Genomic DNA, 13,412 nt, shown 5'->3' with positions numbered 1-13,412 from the left:
CCTCTGTTTTCAGATCTCTTGCTTTCCAGAGCTGGTTTTCTGTTAATTGGTGCTCAGTACCATTCTTCTGAATATTAAATTCTTATTTATAACTACTTGATTATTGCAGAGGTGCCATGATAAGATTGCATGGAAAAGAAATCCAGTAAATTGTAAAGTTTAAGCCCTACGGGGCTGAAGATGCCTTTTCTTCTCAGAGCATAAGCTTCCAATGCCCAAGTGTCTTCTTGGGGCATGCAATTTATTTTTTTTATTTTGTGCACCAACTGGTGATAAGCCTGCTTTCCCATCTGCTACTTACATCAGTGCCCATCTAGTTTTTTTCCCCTATGGATTCCCATATGACACAATTCTGGAGTCAGTGCCTACTTTTCTATCCACTACTGCCTCACCTCTTCTGTAGACAGCAGGAATTTGCCCTTTGCATCATGTTTCTTAATTCTGCAGCTTTAGAATCCTTGGGAAGAATTTTTCCCTAAAATGCCAGGTCTATATCTCTTGGACTTAAAATCTACAGCATTTGTACCGTGGATTTAAATTGGTTTCCTAAGCTGATGACTATAACCAAGGATTGATTTTCTTCTTATTTGATTTCCTTGCAGAGGGCTATGCAGCCTGTAAAGTCAACAGAGAAAGAGAAAGACAGCAAATGTTCACTCCCAGAGAATTTTGTTGAATGCATGCCAATACTGAACTGTTTCTCATCAACAGGCAGTATACTGTGCGCTATCGAGAGAAAGGAGAATCGGCAAGATGGGATTACAAGCAGGTTTCTGCAAGAAGGACTCTGATCGAGAACTTGATTCCAGATACCATGTATGAGTTTGCAGTCCGTATTTCACAAGGTGAAAGAGATGGCAAATGGAGCACTTCAGTCTTTCAAAGAACGCCAGAATCTGGTTTGTATTTAAAGGATTCTTTGAATTTTCTATCAGGGAGATTCTCCTGCAGTAGGATTTATAGAGAATATAGTTCCAAGATACCCAGGCTGTTAGAGTCCAAACATAACAATATATCAGAAAGGACACGCCTTTGAGAGAGGCTGGCTTTAAATTCTTTGGTCAAGTTTCCATATATAAACACAAAATTGTTGATTGACCATTTTCTTGGGCACATGCTTGGCCTAGTGTTGAATTTTTGTATTAAACTGCTATTCTTTCAACATATGGAGACAATTAAAAACCACTTGCATAATATACATAAATAACTTGTGTATTATTGTGACTACAAAAGGGAAAATATCCTCTCCCTCGATGAAAGCCTATGGTTGATCCTGAGAATTCATGTTCTCAAGCTGCCACTACATTTTGTGGCTTATTTTTACAATTACAGATCTTAGATTATGGCATCAGACATTGAAGGAAACATAGAAATCAGGTTATTCACTCTCCTCATTTAATAGATAAGGCAACTGAGGTCTAGAGAGTATCAATATTTTGTGCAAAATTTCTGCCTTCCCAAAGGTACAAAAGTTGGCTCATACATAATCTTCTCTAGAGTGTTTTAATATTCTTTCTTTTTAAATAAATACAATCTGGGGAAATATTTATTAATTAAAACTATTTTTCATAGTTTACAAAGAGGTTTGCTAACAAGGTTGATTGACCTTAAAATCCTCAGGAGATGCAAGGCTTCACATCTTTCCTCATAAAGTCTCAAGTGCTCTCTGGGAAGGGAGGCAGGGGCTGTGTGCAGGTAGTTTACACCTGAAGAAATAGTTCTGTCAATCCTTGTGCAGGTTTTGGAGATGCATGTGAAAGCGAATGGCTCTATGTGAGCTTCAAATAGAGACTCCTGTGAGCTTCACTCTCCCTCTTCTCCTTCCTCTTCTTGCTCTCCCTTCTTCAGGGAAGGTTTTATCTCCGGGAGAATCTGTTCTTGAACGCTTGATCATTGTGGCCATCATTGGGGCAATTTTTTTTTATGGGTGGTTTCCTGGGGTTGTATGACACCGTGCTTCTGACTGCAGGGGCCGTTGTAGGGCTGCCCTTCCTTGGCGCTGCTGCACCCCCTGCTGCAGATGTAGCTATTGCTGGAGGTGTAGGGGGTGGGTTTGACCTTGATCTTTTTGGGAACAGCCGCTCCTCCAGTCCCACATTTCTCCTGCTGTCTCCTGACATCAGAGGCGACTTGGCCACAGAGTTGACAAAGGCCATCTTTGCTTGTCGGCCTTTGGGTTTGTTGGCATGAGCTGATCGAATGTTCTCAGCTAAGAGGAGCAGTCCCTGCTCCCGAGCATCCCGGAGCTGAAGACTCACCTCCCTCCAAGACCCAAATTCTTCTGGTCTCTCTCTCTTAAAGTCCCTATGGCAGTGAATTTTCCTCAGCTGATCAGTCTCTTCGTGTAACACATGGCTGCACTCCTCAATTCCATAGGGTTGCTCAGGAGTACATCTTTCCAAAACTGGTTCAAGTACAGAATAGGGAATACCCCCAACTTCATAAATTGAGTCTATGCTATTATTGAGGACTCCAGTGCACTGCTGGTGCATGGACATCATCTTCGATAGGTAGGCACACTTGGAATCAGAATAGACTTGCATTTTTGAATTCATCCTACATCCAGTAAATCCAGCTTCCTCTTCTTCATGGGGTGAGGGTTCTTTCCTCTTTGGCTAAAAGGAGGGAATCAGTTTAAGAGAAGGAAGTGGGTGATAAATGGCCTAAATGGTAGGCAAGGGGATGTCCGGTAATGTTGGCATCACATCAATGGAGACTGTTTTTAGTTTGGCAGAGCTGGCTCCAGAAAGTTGCTTTTCTGCCTTGCTCTCACTCATCTTAGGGAGTTTCTGAATGATATTATTAGAGTTTTTATGATCAGCTTTGAAACCATTCTGCTTATTGTGACTTTTCTCTGCACGAATCCCACTTGTAGTTTTAACAACCTTTTTTTTCCCCTCTGGGGCTGGTCGTAGCTGGGGTATGATTCAAAAGACGTGGTGGGCTATTCATAGACATCATCCATATCTGTCTCTCAAGCCCCTGAAAAGTGACTCGATGGTTTTCTGTCTGAGTTAAGGGCTTTGAATTTTCCTTTAAGCTATTAGACACCCCTTTCTCTTTTGGCTTGGGAGAAAATTCTCCCTCCCACTTTCCTACATCAAAGCTGTCCACACTAAGCTTGGTCTTTTCCAATTTGGATTTCTGTGCATCCTTGTGCTTTGTTTTTTTCATATGGTTGACAGAAGCCACCTCCAAGGGAGGTAAAAACTTCTTGCTACTGACGCTTTCTTTGTCCCTCTCTTTCTTGGCAGCACTAGACAATGTCTGCTTCTCCTTAGTACTGGTTCCTGAGGGATACTTTGGCCCTCTTCTCGAGAAACAGCCTTAGACACTTTGCCTCAACCCAAACTAAAGTTCTTTTCCTCTCTTTTATCCAAGCGATGCTTTTCTTTCTGGGAAGTCTTGTGCTTTTTGCTCTGACTCACAAGGCCTTTGTCCCGGGGTTCACCTACGTATCTCTCTTGGCTATTTTAGCCTTGGTCCTGAAAGGCATGACTATCTATGGCTTTTGCCAGCCTTCTGATGTGGTATCAGCTGCTCCTCCTCCTCTTCAGGGAGTTGATCATGGATAATTGCTAAGGGCTTGTGGAAGGCTGAGGTGAGTGAACATGACTTCTGTTGAATGGTTCCTGATCGTATGTGTACAATGAGGAGGTTTTCTTCCATGGCCTTCTCTCTTCTCTTGTCTTACTACTGTGTGAGGCCTTGGGCACTCTACCAAACTCTGAAAGTTTTCCATGCTTTTTCTCCTGGGAGTCAGTATGACTGGCTACAAGAGTCCTTCCAGCTTTCCTGATATTCCTCCTCCATTTCCTCCTCCTTGGGAAAAACATCTCGGGGATGTTTTCTAGAGCTACTTCTCTCAAGCATTTGCTCCTCAGGCTCAATATTCCTTTCAACCTCCTAAGCAACAGGGACTAACTTCTTCCATCGGGCCACTAAATCTTTGGCAAAGCCTCCTACTTGCTCATGTTTCCACCAGCCATTCACTGTTTTCCCAACACCTGTTTCCGCCAGAATGTCCACAGTGATAGGTAAGTCTGAGGGTTTCTTCAGATGTTTTAGTAGCTTCTTCAGTTTGGGATCCCTGGCCAGTCTTGACTGAAGCCTCTCCACTACTTCCAGGACTGACTCCGCTGTCATGGTGGTCACTGGCACAGCCTCCTCGCTGGGACTGGGCTTGCGGTGTCTCCACAACCCCTGTTGGAGTATTCTTTTTAAAACTCTAGCTGAAATGGTCTAATGGATCAAATACTTGACTTGGATCCAGAAAGACTTAATTGATTGATATTTCATCCATCTAGTCCTCCTTTTCCTCATCTGTAAAATGAGGAGAATGGACATGATGAACTCTTAAGTTTCCTCTTACTTTTGAGTCTAAAATCCTGTTATCTAAGAAATTAAAGCCAACACTTTCTTATTTTCCATTACTCTTCTGAAATACTATTTTCCCCACCAAATTGGATCATTGATAACTCCATAAACATTCCATACATTGTACTTTCCAAACTTGACACCATTGTTCATCCTAATACCACCACCTAGAACATCCTTTCACCTTCATGAGGAGATGGAATCTTTTGCTATTCTTTCCTTCCTTTAAGGACCATCTCAAATACTACCTTTATTAGGACCTCCTCTTTTTTAAGCTAGAAGTGATCTCTTTTCTGTATTCCTGATGCATGTTGTTTTTTCTGCCATCATAACATTTATCATATTCTGTTTTGTACAACAACTATGGAAATACTTGGTTTTCCTCATGCTCCTTGTATATGCAATTAGATTGTGAATTCCTTGAGGTCAAAAACTATTTCTTACTTGTCTTTACATTGATCATAAGATTTAGTATTTTAAGTCCTATGTATTTTAAACATATAGTATACTTTCAAGCTGCATATGGGTGAGCACATAGAATGCTGCATTTGAAATCAGGATAACCTGAATTTAAATGCAGCTTCAGTTATTTACTCACTATGTGACACTTGTGCAATAAATGCTAATCCTGGAGCCTGAATAAAAAGAGTTCAAATCCAGTCTCTAACACTCAGTATGTGACCCTGGGCAAAGCACTTAACCTTTGTTTGCCTAAGTTTCCTCAGTTGTAAAATGGGGATAATAATAGCACCTGTCTCCCAGGTTGTTATGAGAATAAAACTAAATAATATCTGTAGAGTACTTTGCAAACTTTAAAGTATCACATAAATGCTGGCCCTTAATATTACTCAATAAATATTTGGTAAATTGAATCTCTAAAACTATTAACCAGATTATTTTTAATTCATATTTTATCTACTTCATAGTCAGTGACAGCAGTAATAGAAATTGCTATATTACATAAGTATCTGTCATGAACTTGCTCCCTACAAGCACAATCACAATGGCATCTGTTTGAATGATGTTTGTCTACCAAGAGCTGTCAGCATGTGTCATTTGCCTTTTTAGACCCTATAGTACTACCGCTCCATCCCACCACCACCCATAACAACAGTATCAGGATATATTTAATAGTCATTTTCTCGATATAATTGCCTTTGTCAATAATTTGTTCTTTTATAGCTCCTACCACAGCACCTGAAAACTTGGATGTCCGTCCTGTAAAAGGCAAACAAACAGCTGTCACTGCTTCTTGGGAAGCACTTCCAGAGACAGAGGGAAGAGTGAAAGGTAGGAAGTTAATTGTATAAAAATGCATGAGGAAGTGGAAGTGACCTATGCTGTACACCTGAAGTGCCAGGTGATTGATCAATGCTGGCTATTCACATTATCTGAAAAGCATCTAGGAAAGTAACATGGCTACTTGAGAGCAGCTGAGGGTAATCTTGAGAAGAAAGAAGGACATTTAATACAATTATTTTTTAGGAAATGAAAATGACTGTGTCCCAAAATTAGTTTTGTCCATTTTCCCCAATATCTAGCTTCTTGTGTTATCCTTCATGTCTTAATTTCATGTTTGTGGCATTGTCCTCTTAATCTATCTGAACAATATCCTAAAGTTTAAAGTGTTGTGTATGTATGATCTATTCATTGTACCACAGAGGGACTAAAAAACCCAGCGTTTACCACAGATATTCTTAACTAATTAGGAAAGTATGTGAGAATGCCAGTGATAATGGATTAATAATCTTTTTGTCCAAGTCTCGTAGTGACAAAATATCATTTTGAAATATAATTTGATTTAAAACATACAAATAGAATTAACTATTCTGTTTGTCAATTCTTCAAAAGATTTTCTGAGAATGTAGTAAGCAAATCTTGCCCTTTATGATCTATATGGTTATATACAAAGATATGCATATATACACATATGCACATATATATGCCTGTACACATATGCTATTTGTGTGGGGGCTAACTGCATGTTAGTTATATAGAGCAGATGGTTCCTTATTGTTATGGACAGAAAAGATTTCATTTAAGAAGCCATCAAAATTACCCAGATTTTCTCTATTTGGAGAGTATTTACTACTTTTGTTCAGTGTTTTGTCTCTCCTGTTATATGGTTTTTCATTTTATTCACTCTGGTTCCAGTCTAAAGGCTGGAAGGAATTTCTGGGGAGTAGCCAGTTAAGTACATCGTCAGTAAGCACAGTTGCCACTAAATTCCTACAGTAAAAGAATTTGACTGAATAGCTTCTCTCTATTCACATTTCTCATCCATCCCTAGACTGGCATTCTTATTATACTTTTTTTTAAAGTTTCAAAATCTGAAATTCATAGTAACACTTGCATTTGCCATGTAAAGGAAGTTTTACTAGATATTAGGAGATCTTGCAAGTGATTGGAGTCTTTCCTTGTTTCTCATTCAACAGAGTAGAGTCCTATGTCTATAATTTACCAATGTGGCTTTGAATAATGGATTTCTCCATTTTTTTTAACTTTTGACCACCACAAATTATGTTTTACAAAGTAGAAACCACCAATTGCATTGAGAGAAAAATAAACTTGAATTTTTGTTTGTATTGAAAAGAATGATATATTTTAGGACACATTGCACTACTTAATCATTTCTTTGGCAAAGGCATTTTATTTCATCACTATTAAATATTATATTTATTTTCAGAATATTAGCATCAAAATAGTATTACAGGGTTGAAGTACCCTTCATAAAACTGAAATATTAGAAATAATATTTAGTGGTTCATCCCACCTTTTGAATGTTATTGAAGTAATATTATCATTACATAGCTTGATTTAAAATGTTACAAATGCCACCATATATAAATGGTTTCTAAATCTGGAATTTATCTAGATTTAATCAGCAACTTGGTAACTAAAGCACTAACATAAAATAATCACAGTTTAATAAGCAAAAATATTTAAAAACTGTCACTAACTAATTAGACTCAATTTCCAGTTGCTATTTCTCACTTGATTTTTTTCCATCACAGCAAATTATGAGGTAATAGGCAATAAGGAAAAGAACTGTAAATGTTTTTTGGCAAATATTAAGATTTGCCTCTTGGATTCCATATGCTTAATTTACTTAAAATATAAAACTGCTAGATAATTAACTACATATCCTGTCTGGTAGTCTGAATGAATGGTAGTTCAGCTTTTCTCATGTCTTTGTATTCCGGCTGTTGACTTGACGTGCATCGCTAGTGTTTTAATTTTAGTAATGCACGTTCTAATTCATCCTACCCATACAGTCTGTCTGCTGGACACAGGACTGTTTTCAGTTTCCTCCTTCCAACCGTCTGCCAAATCATTTCAGAATACATTCTTTCATACGCCCCGGCTCTCAAACCATTTGGAGCAAAGTCCCTCACCTATCCTGGAGAGACTACTTCTGCCATAGTGGATGGTCTGCAGCCTGGGGAACGCTATCTTTTCAAAATCCGGGCCGCAAACAGGAGAGGACAGGGTCCTCAGTCTAAAGCCTTCATTGTCGCTATGCCAACAAGTAAGCATCTTGTATTCATTGCTCTCTCACTGTGTGTTCTTGTCTCTCACATATCATTCTGGCTGTTTGTCTCGTGTTACTTTAGATAATAGTGCTGATGAATTTATAGATTTTATCACCAATTTGCATTGAAATTTCTAAAAGGAGAAAATCTTAAATAGTGATCCCTTTAAAAATGAGTTTTTCCTCAGCAGGTTGCATTGAATTCTCCCTGCAAGATATCATTAATTACAATTTAACTGATGCCATTCTCTAATTTTATATTGAAAATAAAAAGGAAATGAAAAATTTAGATGTCAAATATGGATCAAATATTTGCTGTTGCTATGCTTATTTTGTTCCCTTTTAACCAAAACACTAGTTTTAAGTTTATTTTGTAATGTATATCCTTGAACTATGTCTGAACAAAAAATGTGAAGGGAAGAATTGGCAGTGAACCAGTTTATCCAATCAATCTTGACAGTTAGTCAAGTTAACTCAGGTCCCAAAATATGCTCTTTTTTTCTCCTGTGTATATAACTGTGAATTGTCTTATTTGGCCACCCACACCTAGATTAACTAGGTAATTAATAATGCTTTATCTCACTGTGTGCTATTTAGACCAGCCAGACATAAACATATTCAGGTCTATTCTTAAGTTATATTTTGAAGAAAGTTAAATGTCTTTGGATCTCCCAGTCTTCCATTTCTATGCTTTTTATCCACAACACCAACTTACTTTTAGGCATCCTCTGTTAAAGCTTATTCTTTAAAAAGGCTCTGATATTATTCTTTTAGGGCTCCTAAGGTTTTGCTATATCCCAAGCCATTTTTCTAATTGGGAAATGAAGGTTTCGTCCTTTTGAAAGAATGTTCAGGCATTAGAGAGGAAAGGGAATAGGAAGACCTTTTGATGACTTTGAAAGTACACCATGCAAATTATGTACTCCACTTCATAATTCAGCATCAAGATTATTCTTATCTCAATATATATTAAAAGTTATTCCAGCTCATTTATATGCAACTAAGGGAAGAAGCTATGTGATTTTGTCTATGTGTAAAACTAAAATTTTGGAAACTTTTTTTTTTACCAATGCAACTCAATGGTGACTTTTTAAATAAATCTAATGGAACTGCAGAAGACATATGGAGATTAGATACTTTGTCTATGGCCATATCGTTCATAAATGAAAGAGCCAGGATTTGAATCCAGGACTTCTTAATGCCTGTGACATAGTATTCCATCTCATTTAGGACACATTGAAAATTATATTAGGGTAGCCTATTTTAATTAAAACTACTATACAAAATTTTAACTTACAAAGCAGATGATTTGGAGTTGATTACTCATATTACCAACAGATCTTTTGCTTGAGTAAAGGTTTCAACTTAGGATTACTTTTAATATTTTTACCAAATATAAAGAAGTAAAATTATTTTAAGATGTTTAAAACGATTCAGTTTATAGAAATTCCAATTACTGGTTTTTTTTCTCTTCAGAATCATCTCTCTTGCACAAAGGGAAGCATATCTTTCCCTTTTGGTTATTGTGACCAGAAAATAGTTATTTTTGTTATTCTCATAGATCACTTGGCATTTTTTTAATGATTGATTATTTTCTTTGTTCCATGCTGTTATAAGTGATCATTTACCGCCTCATAGCTGTGGTTAATTTTCTTTCCAACTCTGTTGCAGCTGTCACCAGTGAACCAAATACTCATCAGAGAATGAATATAAAAGACAAATTGGATCCTAAAAAGCCTGAGCCTTCACAAAAAGTCCCTTCTTCTAAACACATTCATTCATCTCTTTCTCCCAAGGGGAGAGATGTAAAAACTCCTGATTTAAAGAATAAACTTTTGAGTAATAGTGAGGTCCTCAATAAACCCCAGCTACCCCCTAAAAAGAGAACTGAAATAGGCTCTGATCTCCAGTCAACAGAAGTCACTGATGATGACTTAGATAACCAACCAACATCACAGTCTAAGGTCCAAGATAACAGAAGAAATGTCCGGCCATCATTACCAAGTAGATCCTTTCATTCTGTCTTGGGGCCTGGAAGGACTCCAGTGAGAACTCGTATTCCCACGTTACCCCAGAAGACAAACACAGATTCACATGATTCTTCATCTTCCTCTCAGGATTCACAGTCTGCTTCCACATCTCCATCATCCTCATCTTCCCATGATTCGAGAATACATAATTCTCATTATCCTTCTTCTAGAGTCACCTCCGTTAACCCATCTCATGAAAACATTAATAATGATCCAGTTGTTGATAATGATGATAAGAATGAAAGACACATTAAAGACCCCCTACACTCAAAATACCCTTTGTCTGGGAAGCCAGTTTCGAAAACTGCAGAGCGTTCTCGGTTGACTGTACCATCAAATCAAGAATCTGTCACAAATCAGGAGAAGAGTCTTATACATGGTGAAAGGAAATCACATTTGCCTGCTCACACAAATGCTCCATCAGAAAATTGGGAGGAAAAATCAAGTTTTCTAGTGCCAGCAACAAGAACTTCTTCCCATGGGGGAACTCCAAGGGCACTACCAACCAGATTTCACTCTGGATCTCATCCTCGGGTGCTGAAAAATGATCAGGAGGCAAGAGCCATTAACTCTGCAATGCCTTCCCAATCCACAGCCCGTCATAGTCCCAGCCATTCACATCTTTCCTCAATGAAGCAGACACCTGATGAAAGGAATGGTTCAGATGATGATGGCAATGAAGACTATGATGTAGGAGATAAAAAGAGGCAGACAGATTCTACTTCTCCTACCTTTCGCTCCAGGTTGGCAGCAGGTCAGCCTATCTCTGGGAACTTAAATTTTCCCAGACGTAGGCCATTTTCTCCCAGCAGTCGATATCCTAACAGAGTTATTGGTAGTCAAGGAATCCGATCACAACCTTCTAGCTCCCCTCAATCCACAACATCATCTAGGGTTCATTCTCATCATATTTCTGATCCTAGAATTGGTTCAGATGTTGATAGAGATGAGAAAGAAAGGGAAGAAGATGATGAAGAAAGACCACTTCCTTCTACTATTGTAAATGATTATCTGTCTTCTTCTTCTTCAAGGCAGCCCGTTTCATCTAATCCAGATCATATGAGAAGAATCCCCCAGAGAGTATCAAGTGTCCACCGAAAAATGCCCCTAACAGAAAATGCAAATTCTCCATTGACTTCTCAGTCATCCTTAACTGAATCACATTCTCAGGGCAATTCACCATCCTTTTCCAATAAACTACATACGCAGGATGGTCATCGAAACACAGGAATAGAGGGGGTTCGTGCTAGAGTAAGGCCCTCTACAAGATCTCAACACCAATCAGGATCCAGTGTACCCACAAGGGTAATGAATGTTCAGGACTCAAGGTCTGCAGCAGTTTCTTCAGAAAGACATCCGTCTTCACATGTTTCTACTTCTAAACATCAACTTCATGCCCATCAGGGTAAGGAAGTGGAAAATCCATTATCAAAATCAAAACAATTGCTTTCCATACCAAGAAATTCTTATTCCCCTTCACAAGATGTCCATTCCAATTCTCGCCCTTCCTTTAAAACAAGAGCTGGTCAATCTACCCTTTCTGCCAACTCTAGAGGACAGGTCTCACCCCAAGTCTCTCGACAGAGCCATCAGGAATCAGAAAATAGATATGATGATAGCTTAAATTACAGCACAGAATTGGAAGACCAAGATGTCAAGATAAATACACAATCTACCCATCACAAAGATGAATTATCTCCTACCTCATCTCTTTCCAAACAGCAACAAATAGGGACTCAGTCTGGAAATGCTGATGAAAAACCCCAAAGCAGGCATACCTCTTCATCTTCTTCCAGAGGTTCAAGTTCATCTTTGCCAGCTGGCAGGTTCAGTAGCTCCAGAGAACATGCAAAATCCACATTATCTTTTTTTCATTCCCGTGCTCGAGTTCCTGGCAGAACAGTATCCGGGGTGGAGAAAAAGGATAGTCTCTACCAATCCACACCATCAAAAATAGAGCCTCCTTCTAAAAATCCTCTGTCATCTTCACCAAAGTCTCATCAGTCAGTCTCAAATGATGATGATGAAGATGACGATAGAGAATATGCAAGAAGAGACAAACAGGAAGATTCTATTTCTTCTTCAGTTTCAAAGTGGCCTCCTTCCTCTGGTGGTAAATACATAAATAGAAACATTGATAAGGATAAGTCTGTAAGTTCTAGAGTAAGATCTAATGAAGAAGAGGACTCTGCTCCTTTAAAACGTCCCATTTCTCCACCATTAGGCAGTCCTTCAAGAACCTCACAAATCCCTAATGCCCCTTCTAAATTTCTTCCACGCTCCCGTAATACCCAGGGTCTCATCAGCAGTACACCTTTGTATACTACCACTCATGCCCCACTTACTTATTCTTCCACCACACCCATGCTTTCACTGCGTCAGCGAATGCTAAACTCAAGATTACGGAACCCACCTTCAAGATACCCTGCGAGACCTCCTTACAGACCAGGTAATTTGTTCTTTCAAATCTTTGGTAAATTTTTCTCTTCATAAGATACTTTCATAAATGACATGTGTTATAGCTCTTGCAGGGACAGAACTTATATTCTCAGTCCTGTAAGTTGTATCCAATGATACCATCAAATTCTAGCTCCTGAGTTTGACAAAATTTTTTTTACTCTTTTACAAGGTCAGCCTATTCAAAGTATTTAGATATGCTTGAGCTGCAAGACATCTGAATATGAGCTAGGAAAAGTTCAGATGCTTTGGATATTTTTGGGTTGTGTTTTAGCTCTCATAGTACATTCACAAAATATATACTAAAGACTCATATAACAAAGAAGCATTATAAACATATGTGTTCAAGAAAAAACTAGAGGATAGAATTTGGTCTTTTGTGCACTAGTATCTACATCATCTCAATATGAAACAGGAGTTTTTCTTCTGCCTTAAGTTTGCATGTGTTTCTTTAGGTAGCAGCTAGCATAGTAAGTGACCTGATTATAGAAGACATTCAGTACATTGTCACTGAATAAATGAACAGAAGACACAGTTTTTGCCAATTAGCAACATCAGCTGAATACAATGTAACTGCATACATTAACATAATAATACTGCATACATTAATAAATCTAGTGGATTTAAGACAACCTCAACCATCCAGAAAAGAGAAATATAAATTAAATGGAAGGATAAAACCTTCTAAACTACATATACTTGTTAAGAAACTCATGTATTTATACCTCAACAGGAAAGGGGAAACTAACTGCTTAGATCTTCAGTGTAAAATTAAGCAGCTGGTTAGAAGTAGTAATTGTTGTCAAGTCAATCCATTGCAATTCAACAAACATTTTAAAGTTTTTGGCAAATGCGAAATGCTGTCTAGGCCAAACCACAGGAAAAGGGATAGAAGAATAGCTTTTAAAGCTAAGTAATATGGGAGCCATTTACAATTATATTGCCTCCCATATCTACCCTTAATTTCTATATATTATCTTATTCTATATCTACTGTATAAGACAACTATTGTAATA

General features: G+C 38.1%; 1 protein-coding gene and 1 pseudogene across 4 annotated transcripts in view; one reads left to right on the top strand and one right to left on the bottom strand.

Moving 5' to 3' along the window:
- The window catches only part of FNDC1 (fibronectin type III domain containing 1), a 119,051-nt gene that overhangs the window by 68,735 nt on the left and 36,904 nt on the right, over positions 1–13,412 (top strand). For 3 of the 4 annotated variants that reach the window (XM_031937545.1, XM_023503317.2, XM_023503315.2), the window contains 4 exons: positions 712–899; positions 5,560–5,667; positions 7,718–7,906; positions 9,581–12,388. In XM_031937545.1, coding sequence (XP_031793405.1) covers positions 712–899; positions 5,560–5,667; positions 7,718–7,906; positions 9,581–12,388 — 3,293 coding nt within the window. The remainder of the gene's footprint in view (positions 1–711; positions 900–5,559; positions 5,668–7,717; positions 7,907–9,580; positions 12,389–13,412) is intronic. The other variant, XM_031937546.1, reaches the window with a different exon arrangement.
- LOC111720710 lies at positions 1,529–5,066 on the bottom strand (annotated as a pseudogene).

This window comes from Sarcophilus harrisii, chromosome 4 (assembly GCF_902635505.1).
Source record: "Sarcophilus harrisii chromosome 4, mSarHar1.11, whole genome shotgun sequence".
Lineage (NCBI taxonomy): Eukaryota > Metazoa > Chordata > Mammalia > Dasyuromorphia > Dasyuridae > Sarcophilus > Sarcophilus harrisii.
This window is presented reverse-complemented; position numbering and strand designations above follow the sequence as displayed.